The sequence below is a fragment of the Engystomops pustulosus genome, chromosome 4, assembly GCF_040894005.1.
Source record: "Engystomops pustulosus chromosome 4, aEngPut4.maternal, whole genome shotgun sequence".
Lineage (NCBI taxonomy): Eukaryota > Metazoa > Chordata > Amphibia > Anura > Leptodactylidae > Engystomops > Engystomops pustulosus.
In genome coordinates, this window is record NC_092414.1 from 136,825,464 (window position 1) to 136,841,420 (window position 15,957).

The following is a 15,957-nucleotide window of genomic DNA, read 5'->3' on the forward strand; positions in this document are numbered from 1 at the left end:
ATGTGGATTTAGATGAGAATTGTGCATTAGTTGTACAGTCTGCACAGAATACTTGGTCAAAGCGGAAGGAAAGCCTGTAACAGTGATCGTTCTCCTCCCATATTCCAGATCAAAATAAATAAGTGTAAATCTGTCACAGCTGCCTGCATGTTAAGCCGATAATGGAGCGGGACAGTAGAGCCAGCAGTGAGGTTACACCACCAGCTTTGTTACTAAAGAATCCAGAATGGCAAGTGTTTCCTTTCTATTCTCTTATTATGACTGTTTTCATGTGTTTCTAGTGCCACTGTATGACAAATGCTTTAACGGGCACTGTAACTTTCTCCATATGTATGCATGTCCTTCCAATCCTTGATCTGTATTTGCCTAAGTTTAGAAAGTTTTTAGAAGAGTTTGTAGAGATGTAAGAATGATTATTTAATGAAGTGCCATTCTATTGTCATATTGCTTTCCCTGACATTGCTGTTATCTAGCATAGACTATAGGGAATTCAATAATTGTGGCTACGTGGAAAGTGGTTGTTTATCAGGCTGCTTTTATTCACATCATATGTGAACACAATAGGGAAGCTTCCCCGACTGATTCAAAGTTAATAGAAGAAATTCTCGTAAAAACGACTTTTGTCCCTGCTTTAAATTTGGCCAAGCCCAATCAATGTGTGGGAACTGTTCACATTTGGATTTAATGGATTTAAATTTGTTTTAATAAGCCTTCATGTAAATGGAAAAATATACATCTGTTCTTTGTGTGGACGTGTGCATGAAACAAATGCAATAACAAAAGCGCTCCGGCGTTGAGGATTAAGACTGTTGAAACCTTATTAAAGGCTTCCCAACTTTTCTGGACCATCTAGGACACTTGCTAACTATTTTGTGGGGATTTAAGCAGTACTAGTTATGCAATAAGATCACAGGGCTGCAATGTGACAGAACGTTGCACCTGTCCTTTTAACCCCTTACATATGCGCGCCGTAGTAGTACGTTGGGTCCTGGTGCATGAAGAGGGCTCATGGGCTGAGCCCTCTCCATAGCCGGTAAGTCTTTGCTTCATATTGCAGCAAAGACTTAACGGTAACACCTGCTATGTCGTCGATCGTGGCTGACAACGCTGCCGGCGGCTTCAAAAAGATGGCGGCGCATGAGGATCGTCGCTCCCCCTGACGTAATCGGGGAGCGGCGATCCATCGCAATGACAGCCTCGGGTCTCCCTTTCATTACAATATACTAATGAATGAGGAGGAAAATCCCCATATACTGCCATACAGTAGTATGGCAGTATATTATAGAAGCAATCAGACAACCTAGGGTTAAAGTACCTTAAGGGAGTCTGAAAAATATTAAAAATAAAAAAGTTTACAATTAAAATTAGAATTAAAAAATCAATTCCCCCCCCCCTTTCCCTAGAACTTTCCCTAAAAAAAAGAAAAAAAAAACCGTAAACACATTAGTATAGTAAAAATCTAAAAAATGTCAGCATTGAAAAAATCGTCAAAAGTCGCATAAAAATGACACTACCCACATCTCCGTACACCAAAGTATGAAAAGGTTATTAGCGCCAGAAGATGGCATAATTCAAGAAAAAAAAAATTTGTACATGAGTTTTTAATTTTTGTAAATGTATGAAAACATTATAAAACCTATACAAATTTGGTATCCCCATGATCTCAGACTCAAAAAATAAAGTACTGTATTTTCCGGACTATAAGGCGCACATAAAAGCCTTGGATTTCCTTGGAAATCCAAAGTGCGCCTTATAGTCCGGTGCGCCCTATAGGAGGGCAGCGGACCCTACTTACATAGGTCCCCGTTCCCGGAGACAGCAGATCTCCAGCGGGAACTGCAGACCACCGGTCTGCAGTTCCCGCTGGAGATCTGCTGTCTCCGGTAGCGGGGACCTATGTAAGTATGCCATTCTCCACCTTCCCCGCATTCCTCGTCTCGGCGTCGTGTCTCGTTCCGTCGGGTCTCCGCTCCGCCCCCGGACCTCCGCCACACCCCCGGACCCTGCGCCTTATAGTCCGATGCGCCTTATATATGAAATTATTACATATATAAGGCGCATCGGACTGATGCGCCTTATATTCCGGTGCGCCTAATGGCCCGGAAAATACGGTAGGCATGTCTTTTGGTGCTCACAGTGAAAGTCCAAGCCCACAAGAAAATGGCACCAATTCCTTTTTTTTTTTCACTGTATTTGGATTTTTTTCCAGCTTTCCCGTACACAACATGGAAAATTACATGGAAGTGCAATTTGTTACGCAGAAAACAAGCCATCACAGAGCTCTTTTACGTGGAAAAATAAAAAAGTTATAGATTTTTGAAGCTGGGGAGTGAAAAAACTAAAAAGGGCCAGGTCAGGCCAGATGTGGAGGCCTGAGTTTAGGTGTTTAATAGTAGAAGAAGAGTGCCATATGGTAAGAGCAGCACTGCTTCCTGTCATGTTGTGCACAGTATGATTGCCTGCTGACTCTTATTTCCTGCTCCTTTCTATATTTAATAATGCAAGAACACATGACCATGTTAATCTCACACAATTACAGTAAATAAATCTCTCAATTTTAGGGGCAAGGGCAGTGCTGAACTCGGCTCCACACAGTGCACACTGACTGTGACATTCACTTCCAGGTTATCTGATGAAGGGAAGCAGAAGCCACGCCCTCTCAGCCTGGAGCACTTTTTGTGACTGATGCTGGGCAGGTCACTGTCTGCTACCAGAGTCCCAGCGCTCCTGTGCCTACTGTGCTGTTCTCACAGGTGTGTGACACTGAACAATTCCCAAAGAGGGCCTGTACAAGGTCACAGGAGCTTACAGTCTGTCACCTCCTGTGTCCTCCTCCTCATAGATTGTACAAGCATTGTCACCTCCTGTGTCCTCCTCCTCATAGATTGTACGCTCTTGTGGCCATTGTACAAGCATTGTCACCGCCAGTGCCCCTCCTCCTCATAGATTGAAAGCTCTTGTGGCCATTGTCACATATACTCATACCTATACAGCCCTGGTAACTCTTGAGACACCCTGACGTGTCAGCATAATTCTATCTAAAGAGCCGTAATTCCCATCACTAATTCTGCCCCCAACACTGGTTGGCTGAGCTTGCTGCTAGCCAAGCCTTAGCCAATCAGTGTTGGGTCAAAGGAACAACACTCCCCCAGAGTCATCCTTTAGCATCCGGTAACAGTGTTCATAAAATGTCCCCTAATAAGGTCTCCCCACACAAAGTACACTTAAAAATTCACCAAATGTCACACAATGACACAAAGTATCCCCTACACAGTCCCTCTAGGCTACATTCACATGAACGTGTGCCCTCCGTACCGTAGCACGGTGGGCACACGTTGATCCCTGGGAGAGGAGGAGGGTGAGGGCTGCTCGCCCCCTACCCCTCTCCAAAGAGAAACATGGCTGCACCGCCCCGTACGGCGACGTTACTTTACTAAATATTTTAGCACACTATAAAAAAATTTATAGTGGTCAATTTGAGTATGAAAATTGATATGTTTTATATTTTTTGCATTTTCGGTTTTATGTCTGTCGATTGCGTTTGAATTGTTTAGAAACGTAATTGAAATGCAGCAGGTGAGCCAGCTTTAGGCCAGTTGACCACAAATGTGTTCGGTCCGAGAAAACCCACCATGTTCTTGAGGGATTTCTCAGATTGAACCTCGTATCAGTGGACTGAACTCAGCATGTCTGTTCAGTCTAGGAAAACCTGCCTGTTTTTCTTGGGCCATACTGTCTTGTAAAGCAGTGAATATGGAGAGGATGCCAGGAAACTGTTAAGATGTCTGCACATGTGGCCTTGTTAGCTGAAACTACAGAGTATCCTGAGATGCAGTATAAAATAAAGATATATGTGCTCTAAGTGACGGAGTAAAAACCAGTGCAGAGCTGTTTATTGGTAACATACCTTTTCTTGTTTAAAATATCTTATTGCTACTGGTAAGTTATTCACTTTCGCCTTACTTTTATTTGTACAATTTTGATTTCGTTTTTATTTAAGCCTGCTGTCTTTCGCCATTTTTATTTTTTAAATGCATGCATTACTGTATTTTTGTGCTGTAAAAGCCAAATTCAGATTATAGTAGTGTATACAAATTAAATCCACTTAGTACAACTTGCTTCCAACAGTCGAGTATGTATGGTATTTTTTGGCAAGTGTTCTCTATTAACAGAGTTGGTCTTTATTGCTTATGTACTCCATAGACGGTGAGGGCACAGGAATTACGGTCTCCCCAATTTTTTTTTCTTTACTTTATTAAATTGTTTTGATATCTAGGGTGGCTTGTAATTCTGAATATATTCTTGAGTATAAGCCAACCTGAATATGGGGTGGGAAATGCATCGGTTACAGCCCTTTGCACCCTTCCCTAGCAGTCAGCCACCCCCCCGTTTGCCCAATTTAAAAAAAAAAAAAAAGTCAGCAAAACTCGCCTTTCTGACGGCAGACCACGGCCCCCATAGACCTCTGGCTCCTGGTTACAGCACGGTGAGCAACACAGTGCATCACCTAACCGTGACAAAGTCAGTATGGAGGGTGGATAGGTGAAGAGCACTCTCGCCACCTCCTAGCCCTGTGCTCTCCTGGGAAGTTCATAGCCGTGGGAATGAAGCCTTAAGTAAATTCTTGTGCCCTGTCTGAGAAGCTCATATCTTTTGTTTTGGTGTGTGTGTGTGTGTGTTTCACCATGACAATATATAATAGTTGAGTTGCATTGCTACTCACATTTACTTTGAATCCTCTTTGCGTTGTTGATTGCATTTGCATTAGGTAAGTCGGTATTTCCAGAGATTAGTCAGCAGCCAGGGATTGGCAATCTGTTGTTGAAACCCATCTGCTTTCTTCCAGCAAGAGGCATATGTACTGATGGCATATTTGTTTTTTTTTTCCTAATAATTGTTATCTTTGGTGTACATTCTGTACTGTTCTGAGACCGCACCAGTCACATGTAATAGTATTTTTAAAGGTATTTTAGGCTCATTACCTCTGCATTCATGGCACATGATCTTACACTGGTAAAGCCAAAAAGTAATTTATATTAAAAGCAATTTTAAAGGGAACCCGTCACATTTTTTTATCCCACTAAACTAGCTGCAGCCTCGGGTACAGTATGAAATGTCCTTTCTAGAATTCCCTCTTTTATGTGATATTTTGCTGTTTTTTAACTACTTTTTTTAAATTAAAAAAAAAATATATATAGCTGAGAAGAGTTATTAAGAGAATTTCATTTATGAAAACACATCAGGCTTATGGCTATGTAATCTACTGAACCTGAGATATGGCAAGTAAAGTAAAGCTATAAATAAATATAATTGAATTGGACCTTTAACTCCTTTAACACTCCATTACGGGTGTATGAAGAGGGCTCACGCAATGAGCCCTTATAAAGACCTGAGGTTTGCTCCGTTGTTCTGGCACCGATCACGGGTGTTGACCTTTTAAATGCCGATCGCAATGTCGCTTGGGGGCACATAGGTGCCGCCATCTCGGGATGGTTGTCACACCCTGTGATGTCATCTGGGAGCGACAATCTGTTTCCATGACAGCCTGGAGTCTTTAGATTACCCCCTTTCCCTAGAACTATTAAAAAGAATAAACAGAAATCATAAAAATTTTGGGTATGTCCCAAAATGCCCGTTATATCAATATAAAAAAAGTTTATTCCTGGTGGGGAACCCTGTAAAGTAAAATGACTCCCAAATATCCAAAGCACCACTTTTTTGTAATTTTTCATAACTTAATAAAAAAAAAAATAAAAGGTTGTACAGTCCTCTAAATGGTAGCCATTAAAGGGTATTACAATCTCTGAAATGTTATTTTATTTGGACTATTAATTCTGTTATTATTCTATTATTATTATCAGCTAATTTCTCAAAATATGACCTTACACAGCAACGTACACTGAACTATGAAATTTGCGCCAGAAGGCAACTTAAATTTTTTTGTTTTCGTACCCAAGGGTTTAATTTTTAAAAAATCTAATTAAAGCCTTTATAAATTTGGTATGGCTGTGATCGTACCGAGCCAAAAAACAAGAAGTATCATATGAAGTGCACAGTAAAGCTGTAGAAAATGAGCCCAAAATAAAATGGTGCAAATTCTTTCACCAATTCCACTGCATGTGGATTTTATTTTCCTGCTTCCACAGCATGGAATAATAAATACCATCACTAAGAAGTACAATGTGTTATGTAGGAAACCCAGCTCTGCTCTGTACATGGTAAAATGAAAAGTTTTTTGGAGTTGGTGAGGGAAACCTATACAAATAAAGGCAGCGTCCTTAAAGGATATTTTTCAGTTTCTCCCATCTTCATCCCTATATTTCAGGTTCTGATATCATTTTGATGAGATTCTCATCGTTAAATTGGTAACTTTAGAGCACGTTTATAAGTCCCATTTTACACGCATTCTGTACTTCCACCCTTACATCAACTCAGGCTAGAAAATAATAATAGTAGTATTTATCCAGTAAAGCAAAAAAAAATTTAAAAAATATAAACTACCAGCTGCAAAGTGGATTACACCACTGTTCTCCAGACCAGCAATGCTTTCTGTACTCTATGGTTTACTATTACTTTCCTTTCAGGTGACAATGCCTGATTACCTGTAGAGGTAGCTGGCATGTCTCTCTCTTATTGAGGTGGTGCTGACAGTATTGCATAGAGCCTATATGGTACACAATCACTTATGCCTTCTATTCTGTGGTCTTTTCTCAGTTTTTGGGGGTTATGATGAGAATGGCTCTACCTTTCCAATATGGTGGACGTTTTGTTCTAGGACCGAAAACTGTTAGGCTACATGAACACATCCAGCACCATAGGACATGACCTATCTTTTCCCCATGTACGGAGCCGTCTATGGGGGACTTATTGCAGCCGTACATATGTTGCCCCTCCCCCAATGGTTGTGTGCATGAGGCATAAAGGCTGTGTTCATATCCTGTCATGGACGGGATGCCATTCTTTGCCTCCAATTGCCTCTGCTGATCGTATACGTTGCTCAGCAGGGTGGAAAGACTCCCTTTGATTTTATTGTATTGAGGACTTTCCATAACACTTTTCAATAAACTATATTGAATAGAAAATTAAAAGAAAAGTTATGTGCAAACAAGTACAACAGCATGTGCAAACTGGTTTCAAGGCACACATATCAAGGATCGTGCAGGATCCTACACTTTCCTTGTTGACTACAATGTCAAGAAATTTACTTTTCCGTAATGGAAATAAAGATGCAAGTTTCTGTGTTCTCTTTTTGTTTTGTTTTTTCCTGCTGGCTTATATCAGAAGAGGGGGTGCAGCCTGACTTGCCCTACGAAAGAATGGAATAAATGCAATGGTTGCTGCGTTAGCTTGAAACTGAAAAGGATGATGATAAATTGCAACTAAACGCTCTAATTTTTAGTAATTGTTTGCCTCCTTCCTGGTGGACATTAGATATGAAGGACATTAGTCACTGGCATTAGATAGAGGCTTCATTACTTGCTCAGGTAAGTTCTAACTGGCCTGTTTGCAGATGGAATAAAACCTTATACATTCTCCGGAAGTCTTATCTGATGATGGCGATGAGCATTGTATACTGAAAATGAAATTTAGATCTTATGTTTAGTTTACATATGACTTCTTTCTTTTTCAGTGACTTTTTGATCCTTCCTGGATTTATTGATTTTACTGCAGATGAAGTGGTGAGTGATGCTTGAAAACCTGTAAAACCAGGTTCTGTTATATGTATAGATCAATGTATGTACGATGTATGCACTAAAGCCACTCTTACAGCAGTCCTGCATCCGGACCTCCTACTCATGATCTCAATGTTTGGGCCATTGCCCCACATTTTTGTTTTTAAATTATTTAACCATAAAGTTTCTGTATTTGAACATGTCAGTAGGGCTACATGCACATGACTGTGATCTGAGATTCCATGGGTTAAAAAGAATAGTGCATGCCCATTAATCATAAATGGAGGGGTTGAGGGTTTCACAGCTTGTGTCCCACAAAGTCCATCTGTCATAGACGTCCATTTAGAGAGGCAGTTAGATGCTTCATAGAAAACATGACTCCATAGAAATCAAGCAGGAGACCTTGTGGTAGCCAGAACCTTAGATTCTGACCACAAAAGCTTTAATAAGAAGACAAATGGGTCTGTTGCTTGCACATTCAGAAGGATCCTACCCAGGTTTGTACTGTCCCACGTTTTAAAGTCACATTTATCTAACCAATGCTCTCCGTGAATGACCTTTCTGAGCATTGTCTCACATTCTAGGTTACTGTGTACCTACAGTACTGGCAGAAGTAGTATCTAGCCAATCACGGGCAACTATTCTGTTTCATTAGGTACAGAGCTTTATTTCTACTAGCCTGACATCTCACTGAAGAATCTTCCCTCTATAGGTCTTTACCTCCCCATTAGTAATATACATATACAGCAATGCTGTAGTTGATCACACACTCTTAAAGACTCCACCATTTCATCTTATGATACCTCTCCTGGTACTAGTCTAGACCATACACCTTTAAATGGTGTGCACTGTAATATTGCGGTGCAGTGTCATTAAACCTTTGAGGACAAAGCTTCTGTTTTTTTCTCTTCCTGCATTGGCAGGGTGTGTTTTCAGTGCTCCATGAGGTTTGTCATTTCTACTTGCTGCCAGAGTTTGTGTAACGATTAAATGGTACAGTCTCTCCCAAATTTTTATGGGTTGCAAAAGTGTAAATTTTGTTTATTTGATCGGGCATTTTGGGATGCGGAGATGCTCAACATGTTTTATTTTGCTTGTGTATATATGCTATCTAGTGAAGGGAGGGTGCTTAGAATTTTTACAGTTTTTTTTTTTTTTTTTTTTAACGTTTTTTCTATGTATAATTTTTTAATTAAAAAAATGTATACTTTTTCAAGCCTCGTAGGATACTTGATCCCTAGGGGGATTGCTTATACATTATACAGCAATACTACTGCCTATCTCTGCAGACCAAAAGGGTAAAGGGGAATATGTCATTTGGATAGCATAGTAAAAGCCATAAAAATTAAGATAGTATTTTAATATTCTGAACATGACCTTTTAAATATACATGATAAAGGCCATTGTCTATCCAGGTTTCTACCAGTGCCGACACAATATGTCACTTTGTTACTATAAAGCTCCATAAGACACCTCCCAGTCATGTATCCAGTTGTTGGCTCTAAAAAATGAAGGCTTCCCTATACTTAGGGCATACTTTATATCATATATGCAGAGGAGTTTTAATTTTTAGTTAGCTCACGTATTGACTTGCATACGCAAGTGGCACCTTGGATTTATATGTGTGTTTTTTGTTTTTCAAAAAAATGTACAGTCTTTTAACGGCTTCTGCTGCCACCCTGTGGTGGTTTAAAAGGCTGCAACTAAACTCTTCAACACAGAAATAAGTGTGACATTTCTAAGGTTTCACCTTATACCTTATATGATGATGTTAATGTTACTGATGTTACAACACAAATTACTCACACAGAATCTGTGTTCTAGAGTGACACATGCTCGTTGTCTCAGACAATGGCAACTTGACACATGGGTGCTATTATTTTCCACACTTCTAAAATAATTTGTACACCTGGTAATATTATATGACTGACTGCTTGCTGCTACTATAAAAATTTATAAAATATTGTCAGAAAAAAAAAAAAATTCATGGAATTTAAGATGACGAATGCTAAAAAGTGCTATGTTTTGTTTTTTTCTTTTGCAGGACTTGACTTCTGCTTTGACACGTAAGATAACTCTGAAGACCCCTTTGATCTCTTCACCCATGGACACCGTGACTGAATCTGATATGGCCATTGCCATGGCGGTGAGTAAGCATGGATCTACCAGCACTGCAGGCTAAATAAATGTGTATATGTGTGTGTGTGTATGTGTGTGTAATATCTCGTTCTAAAATAATTGCGACTCATTCCTCACAATATGGTGGAAATACACTATAGAGCCACAGGATAGGGAATAACCCGTGTGATTGGTAGTGGTTGCATTGTAACTAATCGATTAAGCAGCAGGTCAAGCATGTGTCCTCTGATTCATTTTGCTGTCTGTGGATGTGAAAGCTGAGTACTATGCCTGACATCGCCATAGACAGAGATTGGAGTAGCAGATCAAGCATGCCACTACTCATTACTGGGAACAAAACCACTATTCCGTGATCGATGAGGGTCCCTGAGGTCAGACTTGACCACTGTAGCTATCCTGTGGATATAACCATTAAAAATTATCATTCTGACATGTTTACATGATACTGTTATATCCCTTGTAAATGTTCTACTTTATCATTTCCTTTATTACAGCTGATGGGTGGAATTGGGATTATCCATCACAACTGCACGCCAGAGTTTCAAGCAAATGAAGTCAGGAAAGTCAAGGTAATAAGCGGTTTACTACTCTATATAGACTGTAGGAGGATACAGGTTGTGATTTAATTGTAAAACTAGCTTTGAGGAGATGATTCCTTAACAAAGTGAATTTTGAGTGTAATATGCCCTGTGCATCAAGCAATTAAGTAGCCTGTCATGTTGTAGGAGATTGCTTGAATTGTACGTTATAGTCTTGTGTCATTCTGTAGTCTGCTGGTCTCTAATTCTTGTTTCTAGACACTGCCAGGGATTGGTTGACTGATGTTTCCCGAGAACGAAGAAGGAAATGCCAGAGGTTCAAGTTGAATTTGTTCCTGGACCTGGTGTGACATTTAGTTATAGGGGGTTGTTGTAACAGAGGGCCCTCCATATATCCGTGTACATACAGAGTTAGGCGGTCATTTCCTGATCATACCATCTACTTTACATTGCATTCTGAAAAGTATATGGATTAAAGTGTGGAAAATCCTGGGGCCATGGCCGGGTAGCTGAGCTACACAGACGTATGAAGTGAGCTCTCCTGCTAAACCCTGTATACAGCGACTATACACAGCCATCTCTGAAAAGCTACTTAACTAGAAAGCTAGCTAAAAATTATTTCCCTTTAACCCCATAGAATCAGAATTATAAACTTGCCAGCAAAAAAAATAATCACAGCATGACTGCATAGACTTCTGCTCCTCTCCATGCAGGCTACTGTGATTTCATGAGTTATATGCTTGGTGTACAGTTTTCTAATGATAGACTGAAGGACCTGTGATGATGTCACACTGGTTTATATTATATTACTGCTGGATTCAGCCCAAGGAGGCCATACCCACCTTGACTTGCTATAGACCTGCTTGGGCACCAGGTAAAACTATAAAGTTGAATATATAGGAGTCTTGAGAGGAACAATTTTTAGCCTATAGGGGTATTCTCATCTGGGCATTCACATTCAGTTTCACTAATCTGCCATATATAAACATTTCTTCAATTAGATGTTATTAAAAAAAAAAATGTTCCTGTGTGAAGATAATTTCTCATAAATGTAGTGATATGGACCCTTAGAAACAAGACTGTGTCCTTTGTCTCCAGCAGAGGTGGCCGTATCAAAGTTTTTGTATATTAAAAAAAAAAGTTTTTGTATCCAGAATGTCCGAGATTTACTGCAGGTCCTACAGCCGTCCTGTGGTATTGATCCCTGAATCCAGTTGGTCGGGCAGGGCTCAATAGGTCATGTCTGGCCACCGCTGCCAAAATATGAGGTGGTTGTATCTGAGGAAGACATCTCGTTTCTAAGGGACAACATGACTACATTTATAAGAAATTATTTTCACACAGGAACATTTTTTTTTAATAACATCCCATTGATGTTTACATATAGCAAATTAATTAAATTAAATGTAAATGCTCAGATGGGAATACCCCTTTAAGGAAGGGTGTCAGTTACTAGGCTCTAGGAATCTGCCACTAGCTGTATTTGTGAAAAATGTGGTGAAGGGTTCCCTTCAAGTCCCAGCCAATCTGATGAATCTGGACGCCTTGGTCTTCCCTCAATGTTTGCACATAAGCATATACTGGTTAGGTACCACTTTTTTCCTGGCACGTTTCTTGTCAGTGCCATGGATCAACTACACTAGGCTTAGAGAGATGTCTGTGATTATTATGTTTTGTTATTATCCTCTTAAATATGTGTATCTTGTACTATCTAAAGAAAAGACCTTTACCCAGAAAAATATGCATGATCATAGTTGGTGAATTATGTTACACTTTTTTTAAGCTGTTTTGAATATTTGTGTTGTCTAAAGCTTCACTTTGCTAATGTTTTTATATCTTTTATTAAGAAATATTAGAGGACCTGTCACCCAAAATTTCGGCACTAGGAGCTGCTTTCTAAAGTAAGCATCTCCTAGTGCTTGAACAAACGCTGCAGTGTTAGGATAGTGTTACCAGAAACCTCCGGTAACTCTATCTAACACTGCGGCGGGGTACAGTGTAATCGTCAAACCGCTCACAAAGCTGCCCGACATATTCATGAGGGGCGGATTGGGGCATGTTTAGGGGCGGTGAATGCCGCATGACACGCAGAAGAACCGCCACCTTATGGAGCTAGCGGGGCGGTCCGGAGAAGAGGCCACGCCTCGTACCTCCCCCTCATGAATACATTGGACAGCTTTGCGAGCAGTCCGATGACTACACTGTACTCTGCCGCAGAGGTTTCCGGTAACGCTATCCTTCTAACACTGCCGGGTTTGTTTGGGTGACAGGTCCTCTTTAAGACAAAACAAAATGTGGAAAATAAAAGTTTTACTGAATCCTTTCCCAGAAACCTACATTAAAGAATGGCATACATCTGCATGGGGGTTTTGGTTGTTATGCTTTGCTAGGCAAGCTGAGGAAAAAAACCTAGTGTGGATGGTAAAACTAGTTGGCACCAGCAACAAGGAATGTGCCCTTAAAAAGAATTGTACTGTATTACTCCAGTGAACTAGTATGTGGATCTCATGAAATGCTCTACATTTACAAATGGCAAGTGGATATTTCAAAATGGGGTCAAAGGATTTAATGCTTGTATATTGTTCTTTTTTCTTTTTTTTTCCTACCTGCAATTCCATCTGTTTAGTTGCATTTCTTTACATCTTTTTGTGTAGGTGAAGGGTTTCATCTTTGCTTTCTTTCTTTTCCTCCAGAAATTTGAGCAAGGATTTATTACAGATCCAGTCGTCATGAGTCCCAACCACACTGTGGGCGATGTGTTCGAAGCTAAAAATAGACATGGATTTTCAGGCATCCCAGTGACCGAAACAGGAAAAATGGGCAGCAAATTAGTTGGGATTGTGACTTCAAGAGACATAGACTTTTTGACAGAAAAGGACTACATTACATACTTGAGTGAGGTATGTATCATCCACTTAACATTTATATGCTGCAGTTTTGTAATTTAAGTCTGCCAGTAATAAAAATGTAAAAATGTTGGATTTTAGAACTTCAATAAATTGGGGTGAAATCCACAGTGAATTGGCAGGGAGATCCACATGGAAGTTGAGCATGATCTATTGTAGAAATATTCTTGATCTCCTTCACCATCAGATTGCAGTGTAGCCTATATTGCAGGTAATACGTGAATGTGCATACATTGCAATATAAAAGCACATCAGCATGACAGCCACCAGAATACATGCAGGTATGGATATGTTCGCATTGCAACCCACAAGTTAATACTTCCTTGCAGTTACCAGAAATGTATCTATAGTGGAATCCTCCTTTAGTCATTTTATATTGGCTAGTTGCTGGTGATTGTACCCCTGATGGTTGCTGGTTCTCAATGAGCTATAATTTGCAGCTCATATTCTGTTTTACATGTTTACATTTTGCTTTTCATGTCTAATGTTGCTAATGTTTCCATAGGTAATGACCAAACGTGATGAGCTTGTTGTTGCTCCAGCAGGCGTTACCCTAAAAGAAGCCAATGAAATCTTACAACGTAGTAAGAAAGGTATACTGCTTACTAAATGTAAAAAGTGACGATTATTTGGAACACATCAGCAAATGCCATTTCAGACAAACTTTCAAGGAAAGGCCTCAAAATCTATTAACAGAATGGTGGAGATTTATCAGAAGTGTCTGAGATAAAACTGTTCTAGTTGTCCAGGGAAACAAATCGGAGCTCGCCTCTAATTTTATAAATATTTGTGGGAAAATGAAAGCTGAGCTGTGATTGACTTCCATGGGCACTAGAACAGGTTTGCTCTGACACTGGTGAAGATTTATCAGAAGTGTCAGAGCATACATGTTCTAGTTGCCCATGGAAACCAATCGGAGCTCGCCTCTAATTTTATAAATATCTGGTCGGTACATTCATGAGGATACCAAATTTATATGGTGTTTGACATGCATTTACAAAAATTAAATTTTGCCGTCTTCTGGCGCTAATAACTTTTTAATATTTCAGTTTAAGGAGCTGTGTATGAAATAAGGTGACATTTTCAATGCTACCATTTTGAGGACTGCACAGACATTTGATCACTTTTTAATAAGTTTTTATTTATATTTTGCAAAATGGCAAAGAAGTGGAATTTTCAACCTTGAATGTTTTGTAGGGTTAAACGCCAGAACTTTATTGTTATATTTTGATAGGAGATATTTGGACTTATGATTTTTAATATTTATTTTTTATTTAGATCAGTTCTAGGGAATGGGGGTGATGGAGGTACCTCATACCCCCTTTCTTGTGATCTGTTGGGGTCTCATGGGGACCTCATATCAATCTATAGGATAGGGCCTAACTTGTTTGGTGGGAAAACCCCTTTAACTCTAACACCAAATAAAACCTACGGTATATATAAATTTGGTATCCCTGTGATGGTACCGAACCTAAGAATATATTAGGGATGCCATTTGGAGCGCACAGTGAAAGATGTAAAAACGGAGTCCACAAGAAAATGGTGCAAATATGGAAAGGAAGTACAATTTGTTACGCAGTAAACCACCATACAGCTCTTTACACGGAGAACTAAAAAAAGTTTATTGATTTTTGAAAGTAGGAAGCGATAAATGGGAACTAAAATGGAAAAAGCCCATCAGTGGCAAGGGGTTAAAATGGCCCCTGTTCCACATGATAAAAAGTTTACAAATTCTCTGGGATAAGGGTTTGTGGTTGAGAAACAAGAAGTAAATGCAATCTTGCCTCAACATGCGATCACAGACAGACTTTGGATTGCGTTTCAAAATGCAACAAAAATACCACGGCCTCAGGGGCTCTGCAAACATGTCATGGGACCTGAAAACTATTCTAATCGAAATATGCCCTACAAAAGCTCAATGGTTCCTTCCCTTCCACGCACACCATATGCCCTAACAGTGGGTTACATCCATATATGGGGTGTCGTCTTACTTGAAAGAAACAACACAATATATTTGTAGATGCATTTCCTACTTGTATTCAGTTTATGTGTGAAATTTTAGGGTTAAATTAACATATTAATGATAAATATTAGTGAATTCCAAATCAAACCTTTTTTGTTTGAAGTCCTGTAAAATAGTTAAAGAGAACCCGTCATGCAAAATAACCCCCCTAAACTAAATATATTTTCATAAACTGCAATTAGAAAGCATTGCCTCTATCCCTTCATTGTCCCTCTACATGCCTGTAAACCTAAGCAATGAGGTCCTAAAGCTGTATGCAAATGACCTGTGAAATGTCCAATGAAGCATTAGCATATTCAAGCTGTCCACTCTATTCATGAGTGGGAGGCACAGCCACACCTCCAGTGCATGACTGACAGCCTGTATAATGATGTGAGGCTGTATAATGGTGTGCTTCCTGGTGCTGGTGGCCACGCCCCCTGCAGCCTGTGTGTGCATGTGTGTGTGTTTAGGAGAGATACAGCAGCTCCAGGATGCAGCCATGTTACAGCAGAACATGTCAGATTCATGTGTAGCTGATGTCTGTGTCTCTCACCTGTATATTAGGAGGATGCAGCATGTCAGCAGGTAAAGCACAGACACTAGTCATGCTTTACTATACATTACACACAGACATGAGCAGGGGGAGGAGAGGGGAGGAGGAACAGGGGTGACATCACTGCCTCTGACCATGTGAC

At 39.9% G+C, this 15,957-nt stretch overlaps 1 protein-coding gene across 3 annotated transcripts in view; it reads left to right on the forward strand.

Moving 5' to 3' along the window:
- Nucleotides 1-15,957, forward strand: part of IMPDH1 (inosine monophosphate dehydrogenase 1) — a 99,211-nt gene that overhangs the window by 68,850 nt on the left and 14,404 nt on the right. For 2 of the 3 annotated variants that reach the window (XM_072147574.1, XM_072147575.1), the window contains exons 3-7: nt 7,631-7,679; nt 9,718-9,819; nt 10,307-10,381; nt 13,045-13,251; nt 13,763-13,850. In XM_072147574.1, coding sequence (XP_072003675.1) covers nt 7,631-7,679; nt 9,718-9,819; nt 10,307-10,381; nt 13,045-13,251; nt 13,763-13,850 — 521 coding nt within the window. Of the gene's footprint in view, nt 1-108; nt 230-7,630; nt 7,680-9,717; nt 9,820-10,306; nt 10,382-13,044; nt 13,252-13,762; nt 13,851-15,957 lie in introns of all 3 variants that reach the window. The other variant, XM_072147576.1, reaches the window with a different exon arrangement.